The sequence below is a fragment of the Lampetra planeri genome, chromosome 33, assembly GCF_965212315.1.
Source record: "Lampetra planeri chromosome 33, kcLamPlan1.2.h2, whole genome shotgun sequence".
Classification (NCBI taxonomy): domain Eukaryota; kingdom Metazoa; phylum Chordata; class Hyperoartia; order Petromyzontiformes; family Petromyzontidae; genus Lampetra; species Lampetra planeri.
In genome coordinates, this window is record NC_136139.1 from 408159 (window position 1) to 424437 (window position 16279).

General features: G+C 51.4%; 1 protein-coding gene across 1 annotated transcript; it reads right to left on the reverse strand.

The window, feature by feature from the left end:
• Window positions 1–1724: 1724 nt before the first annotated feature.
• LOC144729562 (calcineurin B homologous protein 1) lies at window positions 1725–16210 on the reverse strand. The gene is made up of 7 exons (XM_078609899.1): window positions 16054–16210; window positions 8759–8831; window positions 6690–6770; window positions 6120–6244; window positions 5093–5154; window positions 3989–4111; window positions 1725–3014 (listed from the first exon to the last, which is right to left on the reverse strand). Exons 1-7 carry the CDS (start codon window positions 16118–16120, stop codon window positions 2961–2963), a joined length of 585 nt encoding a protein of 194 aa, XP_078466025.1. The 5' UTR covers window positions 16121–16210; the 3' UTR covers window positions 1725–2960.
• Window positions 16211–16279: the final 69 nt, after the last annotated feature.

Here is a 16279-nt window from a genome sequence, read left to right on the forward strand (position 1 = left end):
CCAGGAAGTCAAGAGTCAGATCATCACGTGGCTTAACATTAAAATCAACTATGAATCACACTGGCTGAAAAAAATCCACGTGTTACGGTAACCCCTGAAATGTTTACATAAAAATGTCACTTGGTGATTGGGTGGAGGCCATGCCAATCACAGGGGCTTTGGCACAGGGTACGGCACACGCAGCATCGGTGCCCTCAGCGGCCCGGCCGCTCTAATACAGCAGCTATCGCCCACGCCGTTCAGCTGACGTTACGACCACGTAATTTATGTGGGGAGTGGTGGCCCAGTGGTTCGCGCACTGCACCATGCACCCAATGACCTGAGTTCGATTTCTGGCCATGGCTAACATCAGTGATATCTTAATTGGTTTTGCACCCCCTCCCCGTCATTAACCCGACTTTACCAGTGTGGTGAAGTATGGTAAAAAAACCCGGTTTGACACGGCACGGAAATGCCCACATCCAGAAAGCAAGAAGATTGACAGAGCGTTGCAAGTTATCACGTTATTACTCCTGCGGCTGTAACGCAGGGATAGCGCTCGTTCAGGTGATTGCGTGAAGCACGTCATCATCACGGACGAGGGTGAACCTACGTTGGCACTGCTCCGTCACGTGCGGACGCGTGTCCTCACAGGAGAAGCGCGAATATCAACAAGAAATGTGTGCAAGTGGCATTGGTAGACAGTGTTGCTACACGCGACGGTACATACCGAACACAATCAGACACTGACAATCAGCGCTACATCGCAGTCGATGGGACGCACAGCCAGTGAGCACGACGAGCAGCGGTGGCTCGGTGCTCCGGGTTCAGGAGGCAACACAGTCCGTGTCGGGTTTTCCAGTCTCGAGTGACACGTCCAGGTGGACTAAGTGATCACTGGGCTCTCAGCTGACCAGTTCTGTGTGGGCTGCGTGCGCCCCATCTGCTAGAGAAAGCGCCGACGATGAAGCCACTGCCAGCACATCCCAGTCTCTCGGTGGGTTCACCTGCACATGTTATCACCCGAGAATGAAAACCCAAGGCGGATTGCTTCCTCAACCTGCAGCCGAGCGCCGCCGCTCACGATAAGGATCATCCCGGAGAGGGCATAACAAGTGCACGGCCAACACTGACATTACAATAGACGTAAATAAACTTTGCCTTTACAAGACATCACGTAAACATTTAAATCACACTGCACGTCTGACAAAATGCTATATGTCACAAAGTGAACCAGTGACCACCTTAAACCAGTCTCATAAATGTGTGCACATTGAAACACGGAAACCGATTCAAAACAATCTGTGGACGCATAGTCCCGAACACGAGATCAGCAATTCAAACACTCTTGGAATTGCATTCTTATGGATGTCAATGTGCATCAGAAGACGACCAATAAGATGCCGTTAGGTCTCACACCAATGCGCAAAGGCACTTGTCAACAGAACACTGTTCATTTTTGGGATCCATTTAAAAACATCATGCTTCACTTTTACCACAATGGAATTCACGGTGGCAAACAAAACGACCGTGACTTGGTAGCGAGGAGCTCTCACGGCTTCCTCTTTGCCCTGCCACTGGGTAGAGAGTGGCGGGGCTACTGGGGACGATGCAGCCGTGACTCCACGTTCCTCAACGGCGCTCTGCATTTCCTTACGCAATTCAACGCTCGTTATCGCTCACCCTTCCAATCCGGACTATCGCGAACAAATGGATTCGCGATGGTCTCTCAAAACGTTCCACGATTGAAATAAACAGAACATTTAATACAATACTTGCAACAGCAATGCACCCAATAACAGAACACTCTCAAAATGCTTGCGGAAAAATGGTTGAATAAACAGCGCATTTTTAAAAATGCATCCATCACATGTTTACATGATATCTGTGTTTGAAAAAATACACGGATTACTGTGGGAGCATTGGCTTCCTTCGTTCAGGGCGAAACTCCCAGTGGTTTGGCGAGTGGGCAGACGCACAGACAGGGCAGTCAGCGTTCTCCACAGAGCCCCAAGGCCGAGGCCGGCACGCGGTGGGGCGGCGAAGCTGGCACCACATCGGCAGGCCCTCGTTCCCCAAGTTGTGACACTCGCACACGAGCGGGCCTACTGGCAGCGCCGCACCTGGCGAGTAACCGTGGGGCTGGGAGTTAACCACTACCCCACTGCTTCACGCGACAAAGACAAGCACGCAGGGTGCTTGCACACAAGTACACTCACAGCACAAGAACATACTGAAGGTAAGAACAGTAATAACCACTGCAACACAGCCATATAAAATAACGCACCAAGGATTAAGCAACTCAACACTGCAATGCACATCGGGACATGTGGCTGTGTGGCTCTGCCCACACACGGGGCGATATGCCGAATCGATCGGCACTTTCCGCGGACGTGACCAATGCAAGTTTAATTGCAAGGCCTGCAGTGGGTGTCAGGTCATATGATTGTACAGCAGAGGCCTGCAGACATCTGTCTGGCAACACAACAGACTGTGCATGGATTGAGGCAAAGCTTCCTCAACGCCCAGCACCGGTCCACCAAGCACGACCTATGATACCGATGGCTACGTCACTTAACCAATGCGTAGCTGCTAGCCTGCAAAAGTCAAAAAAGAGCAAATTCTGAAGCCTGTCTCAAACTCGGAAGCTTGCTCCGATTTGCCTTGCATGCTCATGAGGGATGTGAAAGAGAGCACAGGCATGATCACAGAACCCCGATAATCTTAAAGAGCGCCTGAGGCTCTGAGATTGGATGAACATTAAAATGGCAGTTTCTTTGTCAGGCTCGCAGTCGGTGTTTCCCTTATTTTGCACCGATCACAACAGCAGAGAATGCTCAAATCAATTCATAGCGGTTGTCAGCTACGCCAGTGGTGGCTACAGGGCGGTGCAGGAGGAGGTGCACTGTGGGAGTGGGGGGGGGGGTGCCGGCTTGCCCACCGCCCGGGAGGGAGGGAGCCGTCTGCCTCCCCCGCGATGCTCAGTTGAGGAAGCGGATGCTCATCTTCTGCTCCACGTCCACTTTCTCCAGCACCTGGCAGCGGCAGCAGCAGAGCGGGACGCCGGGGTCAATCCACACGGGTGGGGTCACTGCCTCCGCCTCGTCTGCGCCACCCCAATGCAGCGGCCGCAGATCGTAATCACAAGCCGAGCCACTCAGAGCTACCACGAGGTGACTGTGACAAGACAATTTCTTATAATACTTGATAGATACGTATGTTTAGTCTGTTGTCCTTCCCCCGCACCTCCGATTAGCCCGGTTGGCTACGTAGAGTGCGAAAAGAAGTTCAACATACATGCATACATATACCAACCCCCTATTATTATTATCTGCTTGTTTGGCCAGTGGTCGAGTGACAAATCAGCACAGACTCCCTCTGCCAACACAAAATCCAGAAGGCCGATGGGCTTGTTTTCAAGCAGGAGGCACATATTGAGGGGACACAGTGGGCTTTGAGTCACGGCTCTTCCCACGTGCTAAAAACCCCTGAGACGAGCAACGCACTCAGACTCTCTCCTCTCCCACTGAGGTGGTTGCGCTTTGTCAAAGCCTGTCAGAAGTTGGGAGTCGGCCAGGGACGTTGGCGATTCGTGCCGACTTTCATCAAGACAGCCGATGCTGAATTCAACTATTTATGCTACCGCATGATACGTTCACGGCCTCCACACACACACTCAGAATCAGTAAAAATGCTCTTACTACAATCTTGCACGTCCACTTATCACTGGCTGACCACAACACAAAGCGCACAACCAGTTGTTACACGCCGAGTGGCTACTTGGTGGGCGGCAGAGTGCAGCGCGAGAAACTCCATTCCTGTACTGTATTTCTACGCTCCCCGTCTTCACTGACCCGCTCTGACCAGCGTGGTAAAGTATGGAGAAATAACCCCCAGGACCCGCACGGCATGCGGAGGCCCTCACCCAGCAGTGGGTCGACGTTAGGGCCACGCCTGCTCGTTCCCCAGCGGTACCGTGGGCTTCTAAGTGGCTACGGCCCCAAGGCACCTTCTGGAATTCTGTGAAGGAGATGGCGTTGTCTCCGTCCTGATCGGCCTCCTGGATGGTGCGGTCGGCGATGCTGCCCAGCTGCTCGTCGGAGATGTTCACGCCCACCATCATGCGCAGCACCTGCACATGGGGCCACGAGCACGGGGAGCAAGTCGCCACGCACACACACAGGTGATCGTTACAATCATCGCTTAACACGTGGTATTCGCGCCATCCTCGTAGCGCAATGAAGGAAGAGTGTAGGGTGGTCATGGTGACACACGGTGATACACACAAAGTGGAGTGTGGTAATGATGACACATGGTGACTCGCACACACAGCAGTGTGGTCATGGTAATTCACACACACACGCAGTGTGGTCATGGTAAGTCACACACACAGCAGTGTTGTCATGGTAAGTCACACACACACACACACAGTGTGGTCATGGTAAGTCACACACAGCAGTGTGGTCATGGTAAGTCACACACACACACAGTGTGGTCATGGTAAGTCACACACAGCAGTGTTGTCATGGTAAGTCACACACACACAGTGTGGTCATGGTAAGTCACACACAGCAGTGTGGTCATGGTAAGTCACACACACACACACACAGTGTGGTCATGGTAAGTCACACACAGCAGTGTGGTCATGGTAAGTCACACACACACACAGCAGTGTGGTCATGGTAAGTCACACACACACACAGCAGTGTTGTCATGGTAAGTCACACACACACACAGTGTGGTCATGGTAAGTCACACACAGCAGTGTGGTCATGGTAAGTCACACACACACACACAGTGTGGTCATGGTAAGTCACACACAGCAGTGTGGTCATGGTAAGTCACACACACACACACACAGTGTGGTCATGGTAAGTCACACACACAGCAGTGTTGTCATGGTAAGTCACACACACACACACACAGTGTGGTCATGGTAAGTCACACACAGCAGTGTGGTCATGGTAAGTCACACACACACACAGCAGTGTGGTCATGGTAAGTCACACACACACACACACAGTGTGGTCATGGTAAGTCACACACACACACAGCAGTGTGGTCATGGTAAGTCACACACACACAGTGGAGCGTGATCAGTGCTGGGCCTCACCTGTAGGAGCTCGTCTCGCGAAATCTTCTCATCCTTGTCAAGGTCATAGAGCCGGAAGGCGACTGCAGCGACATGGACAGTGGGGACACACGTGAGGACAGAGGCACGTGAATGCTTCTGTATGGCAGGGATATGCCGGTCCATTGTGTACTCTCAGGCATGTGTCACAGTTCAAAAACTATGTTCTTAAACGTGAATAAAACTCATACACTTACTTTACTTGCCCTATGACAGCCTCACTGAATATACATCAAGCCTATTTCAGCAGCATCCTACACTGGGATTTTTGGTTAATGCCATTTTATGTTTTGCCACCTTCTGGCGACGTCGCAGCTCAGCAAGGGTCACAGCCAACGATTAAATCTTTGGAGCTGGGGTCCAGGGATGAGCCACCATGCCCAGCTATGCGCAAAACCAAACATAGTTGTGTAGGTGAGAATTTTGTGGCTAAATGATGAATGTTATTATTAGGGGAGTGGCGGCAGAGTGGTTGGGGCACACTCATGTATGGACAAAGGGCTGTAGATTATTTCATTATAACATTTCCACCGCAAAGTCTTCACTGCAAGACTTGGACCAGACGAAGCAATGTAACAATGCTTATTACATTTTTATTCAATTTAGTAAATTATTTTTTACATGTATTTATATTATTTTTATGCTGAGTGTCTGCTGCTGCTGTGTCTTGTACAGCGCTTTGAGATCCTTGTTGAAAAGTGATATATAAATGTCATTATTATTCTTTTTAACATGATGCTAAACTGTACAAGTGCTTGCGTGCATACCGATGAGCGAGTGGCGTGCCTGTGTGCCTGTGTGCGTGTGTGCATGTGTGCATGTGTGCGTGTGTGCGTGTGTGCGTGTGTGCATGTGTGCGTGTGTGCGTGTGTGCCTGTGTGTGCCTGTGTGTGCCTGTGTGTGCGCGTGTATGCATGTGCGTGTGTTCGTGTGTTCGTGTGTGCGTGCACGTGCGGTAGTGACGGCGCACGGTGCCGTGGCTCCCTGCTCGGGTGCGAGGAGACCCTACACTTGAGTTTGCTCGCGCGGCTGTTGAGGGCTGCGGGGGCGTTCGGATCTTTCTCCTTGACAGTGTCCACCGGCCGGAAATGAGCAAGGGTGCGCATGAACCCACGGAAATTCACTTGGTCCTCCCTGCCACAAACACGCACATACACACACACACGCACGTGAGCTGCGGGTGTGTGTGGGCTGCGTAGGTGTGTGCCGGGCGAGTGTGAGCTGGGGGTGTGTGCGGGCTGGGTGAGCGAGCTGGGCGAGTGTGTGACCCCGGCGAGTGTTAGCTGCGGGTGTGTGCGGGCTGCGTAGGTGTGTGCCGGGCGAGTGTGCGCTGGGGGTGTGAGCGAGCTGGGCGAGTGTGTGACCCGGGCGAGTGTGCACTGGGGGTGTGTGCGGGCTGCGTAGGTGTGTGCCGGGCGAGTGTGAGCTGGGGGTGTGTGCGCTGGGGGTGTGAGCGAGCTGGGCGAGTGTGTGACCCGGGCGAGTGTGAGCTGGGGGTGTGTGCGGGCTGCACGAGTGTGAGCTGCGGGTGTGTGGGGGCTGGGAAAGTGTGGGCTGGGCGAGCGTGAGGTGGACGCACCCCTCGGGGAAGAACGCGTTGATGATGCGGTCTCCCAGCGGGTTGATGGCCAACTCCGGAATGCGCTGGAAATCCTCGCGGCTGCACAGGCAGAGGCACAGAAAGAAAATGTGAAACCGCTCTCAAACGCCAGCACGGCCTTCACTTTGGTGTTACGTAACATAAATGTTTCTTTAGAATTAGTTGTTATTTATACACATTTATGTTTTTGTAGATTCAATGAGCAAATCTGCCAAAGCACAGGATTAGTTTTGTTGTACCGAGTCGCTTAGGAACCTATGAGCAAGGCCAAGCCACGACCAAAAGGGAGCAAAGGAAAGCTCCACAGGTTCCGCCCTCGACCCATGCGAGGCTCCAGCGATGGAACCAGAAGTTGAGAAGGAACGTCACATCGTGGGACCGCGAGAGATAGCCGACGGCTTGGAGATACCTCCATCCAGCAGTGGATAAAGGCTGCCAATGATGATGACGACGAAGGCTGCAATGGTCGCCTGCTGCGTACCTCGTGTCTAGCAGCATGCCCTCTTTAGCAAAAGCCGCACAGTGTCCGCTTCCCCCCTCTCTCCGACTTCGAGCGAGCGACCCATCCATCGGTGACCATCGATCATCGTCAACAATCAGGCTCGTGAAACCAATACCGCTGGGGTGTCTCAGGGTTTGTTTCACAAGCCTGAATCTGCTAATGAGACCCTTGAGGGTGAAACTGGTTTGCTTGCTCATTTAAACGAAATCTGCTGGCACACACTCGTCTCAGGGATGAGAGAAAGATGCTCTGAGGAGAGGTGAGAAAAGGTTTATTTAATCTAATATTCATATTGCAGCACAACGGTGCTTTATAACTCTCAGCCGTGTGTTCACTCCGGTGTGGAGCAGCATGCTTGCTCAGGTTTGCCAGGCAGCTATGCGAGCTCTATTCAGATTATAATTAACACTTTTCAGTAATGATGGTGACATTGCACCATTTATTAAAACTATTATTACTAATAAAATGTGTAAATATTGTTTTATAAAAAAATGCAAAAACATCCATATCCCATGTCAATACATGGGCAGCAACGTGGCGGTGTTTTCCAAAGCTGTCAAAATAGGCAATCGTGCAGCAACAAATCCCACGCATTCCTTGCCACCCACTGGCAACAGTGAGGCCATGATGGGAGTGGTAAAGAGCGATTGCCCTGCGATGATTGCGAGCCATGGCATGACGTCTTCCCATCTCATTTCCTGCCTAATCCTTTGGGCATTTATGTATGAAGCCACAACCCAGGTTAGAAACCGCACACAGCAGAAGATCCGTTGCTAAAATAATTGCGGTGTGTCGGCAATAACCGCGTGCCTTCCCAGTAGTGGCACAGTGCAGGGTCCTGGACGTACACGAGTCGTCTCATGCCGGGACTCGCTGCGACTTCACTGTGCCACCACCCCCGTTGCGTCCCCCCCCCCCACCATGCTCCCATGTTTCTCGTGGCTGCCATTGTCTCGGGGAACGTGGGCGCAGCGGTTTGACCAGGGCACTATGAACCTGCCAAACCCGAGTTCGATTGCTGGCAACCTCCATTAACTGACGAGAAACATCTAAACCTGTCCTACCCACCCCCCCTCCGCCACCGTCCACCTTAACCAACCCGCACAGACCAGCGTGAAGTATGGTCAAACAATCCCCACAACAATTAAAGAAGCCTTCACCTAGCGGTGGATTGACAAAGGGCTGTATATCATAAGAACAATGTCCTGGCGAAGCCCACTGGTGTTTGACCGTGCATGTAACAGTTCGCCCAACCCACCACGATACAGCATCATGATTGAGGGTGTAATCAATCCCACTGAAATCACAACGCTTGTCCTGTTTTATTACTCCTTGTTTTTTATGTCGCTTGGGTAAAGTCTTATTCGCTCATTGAGCCAAAATGTAGCTTGAGCATATAATTTGCACACATAATAAATTACCGATTCTCGCATGCGCAATGTGACACAAGTATCGTGGACATGGGAATCCACTTGAATTAGTGAATCGATGTACAGTGAATTCGGGCTGAATGAGGGCCAGGCCGGTGAGCTTTCCCGGGGCGTACCTCAGCGTGCCGTTCTCTCCCTTGTCCAGGCTCGTGAAGCGGCTGTAAAGGCGCGTGATCTGGCTGTGGGAAACTGATGCAGACCAAAGGGCACACACACACACGCCCATACACATGCATGAACACAAACACGCACACATTCCGTTAATCAGAATACTCTGCCATAGAGAAGGAACAGATGGTATTAGTCTGCACTTGCTGTACCGCCTTCTCATGGTGCCTTCTCCAGGGTGTTTCTTGATGCCCACAGGAATGGGAATTTGGTAACATCTGTGTGATCCACAGCCCACGCTGCCTCCACAGAACTGGATTGCAGGCCACGTGCCGAGGCACCACTGTCACCTTTGGCTAGGGCTTCCATGGGATTGACCGCACAGTGCCGGGCCCTAGCAACGTGATAGTGCTGGCTTAGAGTGTTCGTCTAAAAGTTAGAGCTCAGTGTGTTCAGGGTGCATGCATGGTTCAGGTCGTGAGTTTATCCCTAGACATTCCTGCCGCCGGTTGCCACGGTGTGCTGACCGAGGTCTTAACCATAGTACGCTCATCGTTTATACAAAAACACCCAAATGATTCCTTGTTGAGTGGATTGGTGGCACGGCGATTCGCCCACTGCGCTGCTATGAACCCAATGACCCGAGTTCGCATCCCAGCCACAACTCACATCAGTCGTGAGTAATATCTGAACCAGTCCCGGCCCCCCACCCCGCCAATTCATCAACCCACACTGACCAGCGTGGTGAAGTACAGTTGAAGGACCGCCCATAAGCAACACAGCGCGAGGGGATATTCAACCAGCAGTCGATTGGCAAGGGACTGCAACTATCATAAGAAATATTTGTAGGCTTTTTAAATGATATGAGAGTAAATATTTTCACAATTATTATTTCCAATAAAAATTGTTACGCAAAATTGGGCTCGCTCTGAACGAGGTGTTATATTAACCTGGACCGGTCCAGCACAAATACATTTGAAGTTACCTCAACGTAGCGTCAATTGAATTACAATCGTCATTTGACCCTGTCCCATAGGTGTCTGTAACCAACAACTACTTAGCACCAACGCCCTGGCACCACGCAAACAATGACACTAAACCGCCACCACGCAATTCCCCAACGATGAATGACTGCAAGCGATAGGTGAGAGAATAATCCAGAACGTGAGGTGAAAGGATCATTGTTAAATGCACCTGGATACTGACAGGTCCGAGCCCAAGACATTATACTCCTGACACATGACGAGACGATAGCATTATGTTACTCATGTCCGTTAGTAATGGGACACTCCAAGACAAATGGTGGCAGATTGTGAATGGACTGACCGGCTGCACTCCTGCACCGCTTGCGGTTAAAATGTCTCTGCAATTTAATCTAAACTGCGGAATGGTCGTGTGCATAAAGGAACATTGCAAGCTAAATATTGAAAGGCTATTAGTTGTACTATTAAAACGTCTGTGGTCAGGAAACAATGGAGGAGAAATGGCAATTTAACCTCTATTGTTTCTTAAGATGTATTTTGGAGTTCGGCCCCCAATTAAAATGTGACAACTCCTGGATCGATTTAAGGTTCTCAGGCAAATAAATTACTTTCACAGGTTATAAGCCCCAGCATCTCTCTCATCTATTAGAATTACAGGTAAATAGGATTAGGAACTTAGGTATCCTATATCTTGTATTGTAGCCACAAACACGGGTTGGATGCGCTGGGCTGTTTGATCCAAGTTTGTAACAACCTGAAGGAAAAATATATTCAAAATGTACGACCAAGCAGGTAATTACGGAAATCTCGTAGCATCATTCGCGTGGTTCGTGTGTTTAATGTCAAGAGGCCGAGGTCACTAAAGTGCTGTTGTGGATACCATGGAGGGATAGAAGCGAGACCCGAGGCTTTGTTTGCATGGTTCCAAAGATCTCCTGACCAGTGCTGTACCCTCACCCATTGCTGGGTTCCCTTGAGGATGGCAGCAACAAGAGGCCTCAGAATAGAAGAGGGGCCCAAGAGACACTCCCGCGTCACTCGAGCCTCTGCCAACTCATCTACCCATCCATTGCCTCCCCCCCATCCTCCCTGCTTCTCGTTCCGGGGCTTCTCATGACTCACGGGGGCAGGGGAAGGGGGGTTAATTTCATTGAATCACCCTCGGCCCCTCCCCTCTTGTGAGCCTTATAGACCCCCCCCATCCCACAGCCCCGGGCGCTACTCAGCTCCCCCTTCCCCCATGAGTCACTGGGATCGGAGGCAGCGAGAAGAACTGTAATGGAGACGCATCAGCAGCTAGTGTAGACCGTAGAGCTCATCGTATTGTCACTATGGACTGTGGGAGAGAGAAAGGTCAAAGTAGTTATGCGTAGCCGGGCGGGAGTGGCTACGCACACCTGTAATCCAACACTGTGGAGGCGAGGGTTGATGAGTCGCTCAACTATGTGAAACTCCCTTCCCGTGGGCATCGAGGTGCCATACCCTGGCTTCTTCAGAGACGGAAGGACAGCAAAGTGCGGGTTACATTTATTCCTTCTGAATGGGAAAACTGTTGCCCCCTAGCATGCGTGGGGTTTTCTCCCAGTTCTCAGATTTTCTCCAACAAGTATGATCACTCATTATACACTTCTGTGTTTTTCGGATTGTGCAACAGTATGAAATGCAGTTTGCACGAGTGATTCTAATTAAAAACACTCGTTGACGGACGCTGTCTCACTCAAGAGTTATGGGACATGCAGAAGTGCGAGTCACAGTTACGTGTTGGAAAGAGAGAAAGAGTGAGGCAGCGAACACGGTGTCCCAGATGTTCTGCGTCACTCTCATCAAACTGGCTAATCTACCTACCCGCTAAAGCGCTGGGAATTGGGTTGCAGTCGTCACTGCTCCACATCTCGCACAGCCAATAAATTTCCATCAGCTCATCATCCTCCCGACTTAGCGCCCGCGTGTGGACACAACGCCCACACCCGGACACCACATTCTGGGCCAGTGACACATTCTGGCCCAGTGACACATTCTGGGGCAGAGGAACATTCTGGCCCAGTAACACATTCTGGGGCAGTGACACATTCTTGGGCCAGAGGCACATTCTGGGCCAGAGAGACAGAGAGACACATTCGACTCCACGCAATCAAGTCGTGCCCCACGTTCACTTAAGGGGACAGATTCAAGAGTGGGCAATGTTTAGTAGTAATAATAACGATGGGTAAAGGGGCAGTCCTGCTGGAGAAAGGGCCTCCACTAGAGGGAGCTCAAGAGAGCCACTCCAGAAGGTATTGGGCCTACTTTTTTATGCTGGTGTATACATTTATACTGCCAGGTGTGCAAAGGTGAAAGGATTTAAGAAACGTTGCGTGGCAGGACCCTCCTGAAAAAGAGACTCGAGCCAAGGTGAAGCTTTCCCAAGTAAATAGCGTGATAATAACAATAATAAAGAGATTAGACTTTGGTCTAGAGGGAAATAAATCTGCAATAGCAGCTGCAAAATAGGCATTAAGCACTGAACATTTGGCAGTTAATCATGTTTTAATTTCGCAACTTGTGCTTTTGGCACCATAACATACATTATCACCTTACCTATATATGCTAACGTCAAACTACAATGCAGTCACACTGTGTACCCATGGTACTATTCTCCCAAGAAGACTTTGCAAACCTTTGCTCCTTTGTTAAATGTTTTCACACAAAAAAACCCAATTAAATCTGCACAAACAAGTTTTTTTACAATGAGCATTCCTCAATGAACCAACATCACCTGCTGAACCTACAGATAACGCCAGACAAACACACAGTGCCACCAGGAGCTCTGCCCCATTTAGGTTGCATCAGCCCTGCCTTTGCAGGTGCAGTCTTTGACACTGATTGAACACTCAGCATTGATTGAAACTTACAGTACTTTCTTTTGCAAAAGGAAACTTTCCAAAGCATTTCGGTATTTTTTGTCAGTGGATATTTTTGGAATGCATTCCACACTTGTTAAAGCTCACAACGAGATGTGAAATATCACTGCTGTCGACGGGCTCTCTGGCCTCGCTTCGGCGCTAATTGAGGAGCAGAGGTGAACGGATGAGCGGAGCCCGACTGCTGTTCTCGAAGGGGCTGCAGGCGTAGTGACCCTGCACGCAAGAGGGATTGATTAATCATGTAGAGGCTTACGCATAATAAAAAGGCAACACTCCCTCTGGCTTCATATCTTCACATGAATTCGCTTCTGTTGTTGGGCCAAGTAAAGACTGTCCAATAGCAAAGCAATATTTATGTTATAATTTACCCACTGTCGATTTTGATGGGATTGTCACGATTGGGGTTGCGATGCAATTAAGAGATTATTTCGTCTATTTACCATCGCATTTGTATTGTTTCTCATATTTTATATTTCACTGTTAAAGTTGTTAGCTCCAGTGACTTAATTGTAATGTAAGCATATGAAATAACATTTATGGCCCTTTTGTCAAGCCACTTCTGGAAGGCCTCCCCACATCTTGTCAGTCACATGGGTTGTTTGACCATACTGAACCACGCTGGTCAATGTGGGTTGGTGAAGGAGAGACTTCGGACTGGTTAAGATATCACTCGACAACAATGTTAGCCGTGGCTGGGAATCAAACTCAGGTGGTCCAGTACATTGCGGGGTGCAAGAATCGCAGCGCCACCGCGTTTTCATTTGCATACAACGTGCATACAACGTGCATACAACGTGCATACAAGGTGCATACAATGTGCATACAATCTTAATTTTAGAACTTTCGTGACTGCAGGAATTAGAATTTGGTTCTTTCGGTTAAGTCACGTCTAAAGATAAAATAATAAATTAAATTAAATAATAGAATACGACGTTTCGATTGCATGTGCATACAACGTGCATACAACGTGCATACAACGTGCATACAATGTGCCTAAACAGTAACTTATCCATTTCCACTGCATCGATGCATTGCTAACTTGCCACGTGTGAAGATGGCGCAAACGTCGGTCCATTCATAGCAGTGCCGTGAGATGTTCGTGCTGTCTTCCGCGCTGTACTCCCGTTACACACAGTGGAGTGTCCCTAACCCGGGACCCGATCGTCCGAGTCTCCTATTAACCACACTCCTACCTGTACATGGCAACTTACTGTTTTCTCAATTTTGTTTATCACGATCCTGCCCTACAGGGCATTACAGTAGGGCTATCGGGGCAAGCCGACTGCATGCACACAAAGCAGCAGTTCCTGCAGGAACCCTATTCCATTCCCATAAAATTCCAGTCTAGATAATTCATACAGGAACCACGATTCTTCTATGGCAGATTCCCAGTTTAAAATCACATTCAGTTCAATGGAAATGTTTAACATGAGAATCTGTCATTCAAGATTCCTATCTTAACACATCTCATGAATAGAGATTTTTTACATGAGAATATGCCATGGCAGAATCGTGTATTAGAATGGAGAGGGCCGAGAAGTGCCTGCCCCATGCTACAGACACACGAAGCTGCCCGTGACTGCCCCATGCTACACACACACGAAGCTGCCCGTGACTGCCCTATGCTACAGACACGTAGCTGCCCCGTGAGTGCCCCATGCTACAGACACACGTAGCTGCCCCGTGAGTGCCCCATGCTACAGACACACGTAGCTGCCCGTGACTGCCCCATGCTACACACACACGTAGCTGCCAGTGACTGCCCCATGCTACAGACACGTAGCTGCCCCGTGAGTGCCCCATGCTACACACACACGAAGCTGTCCCGTGTGTGCCCCATGCTACACACACACGTAGCTGCCCCGTGAGTGCCCCATGCTACAGACACACGAAGCTGTCCTGTGTGTGCCCCATGCTACACACACACGAAGCTGTCCCGTGTGTGCCCCATGCTACACACACACGTAGCTGCCCCATGTGTGCCCCATGCTACAGACACACGAAGCTGTCCTGTGTGTGCCCCATGCTACAGACACACGAAGCTGTCCCGTGAGTGCCCCATGCTACAGACACACGAAGCTGTCCTGTGTGTGCCCCATGCTACACACACGAAGCTGTCCCGTGAGTGCCCCATGCTACACACACGAAGCTGTCCCGTGAGTGCCCCATGCTACACACACACGAAGCTGCCCCGTGAGTGCCCCATGCTACAGACACACGAAGCTGCCCGTGACTGCCCCATGCTACACACACACGTAGCTGCCCGTGACTGCCCCATGCTACAGACACGTAGCTGCCCCGTGAGTGTCCCATGCTACACACACACGAAGCTGTCCCGTGTGTGCCCCATGCTACACACACACGTAGCTGCCCCGTGAGTGCCCCATGCTACAGACACACGAAGCTGTCCTGTGTGTGCCCCATGCTACACACACACGAAGCTGTCCCGTGTGTGCCCCATGCTACACACACACGTAGCTGCCCCGTGTGTGCCCCATGCTACAGACACACGAAGCTGTCCTGTGTGTGCCCCATGCTACAGACACACGAAGCTGTCCCGTGAGTGCCCCATGCTACAGACACACGAAGCTGTCCTGTGTGTGCCCCATGCTACACACACGAAGCTGTCCCGTGAGTGCCCCATGCTACAGACACACGTAGCTGCCCCGTGAGTGCCCCATGCTACACACACGAAGCTGTCCCGTGTGTGCCCCATGCTACACACACACGAAGCTGCCCCGTGTGTGCCCCATGCTACACACACACGAAGCTGTCCCGTGTGCCCCATGCTACACACACACGAAGCTGCCCCGTGTATTAAAGCCCTCTGCCAATTCGTTGCTGGATGAGGGCCAATGCGGCCCAGTGGCAGTGCGCCAGCCACACGGCCGTGTCAGTCGCGTGCCATGCCCCCAGGATGACACCAAGCGACCAGTGCAGCCACAGATGGAGCAGCTGCGAAGGGAGTTGTGCTGCACTCTCTATGTCCCCGTGGTGGTGGTGACCAGGCGAACTTGACCCCACTCACAGGTCAAACCCCAGGCGGAGGTCTCTCGTGCCTCACGGCGCTTCGGGGTCAAGACGACGAGGACCGCTAATCGCGGGCTGCTGCTGCTGCTGCCTCACGGCGCTTCCCGTTGAGTCGCGACGAGCCTTCACCGCTGTAAGAAGGGTACTCTTATACACACGAAGCTTCTAACATTGACGAGTTTGACCCCAAGCTCACGAGAGACGAGAGATCAACAACTCACTCCAGCCCTGGGGCCAGAGCCCGTCTCTGCCTCACAGACTCCGTGCCGCGGACTCCTCTCCGGTCATCGCTCTCGCTGCCCCCCCTCCCCTCCGTAGATCCCCGCTCCCCGATCGCGGATTATAGGCCCGGCGCGGGTCCCCCTCTCGCAGCGCGGCGCTACTCACACCCCGTCTCCTTTTTGATCTCCTCGATCTCCTCGTCGCGCAGGAGGGACGAGGCCCGGGAGCCCATGGCGATGGTGACGGCGGCGGCGGCTGCGGTGGCGGCGGCGGAGAGCGAAGGTGACGCTGGGCGAGACGCAGCGAGGAGGGTCCTGGCGACACCGGCAGAGAGAGACCACGCCCCCTCACAGAGACCACGCCCCCTCACAGAGACCCCGCCCCCTCACAG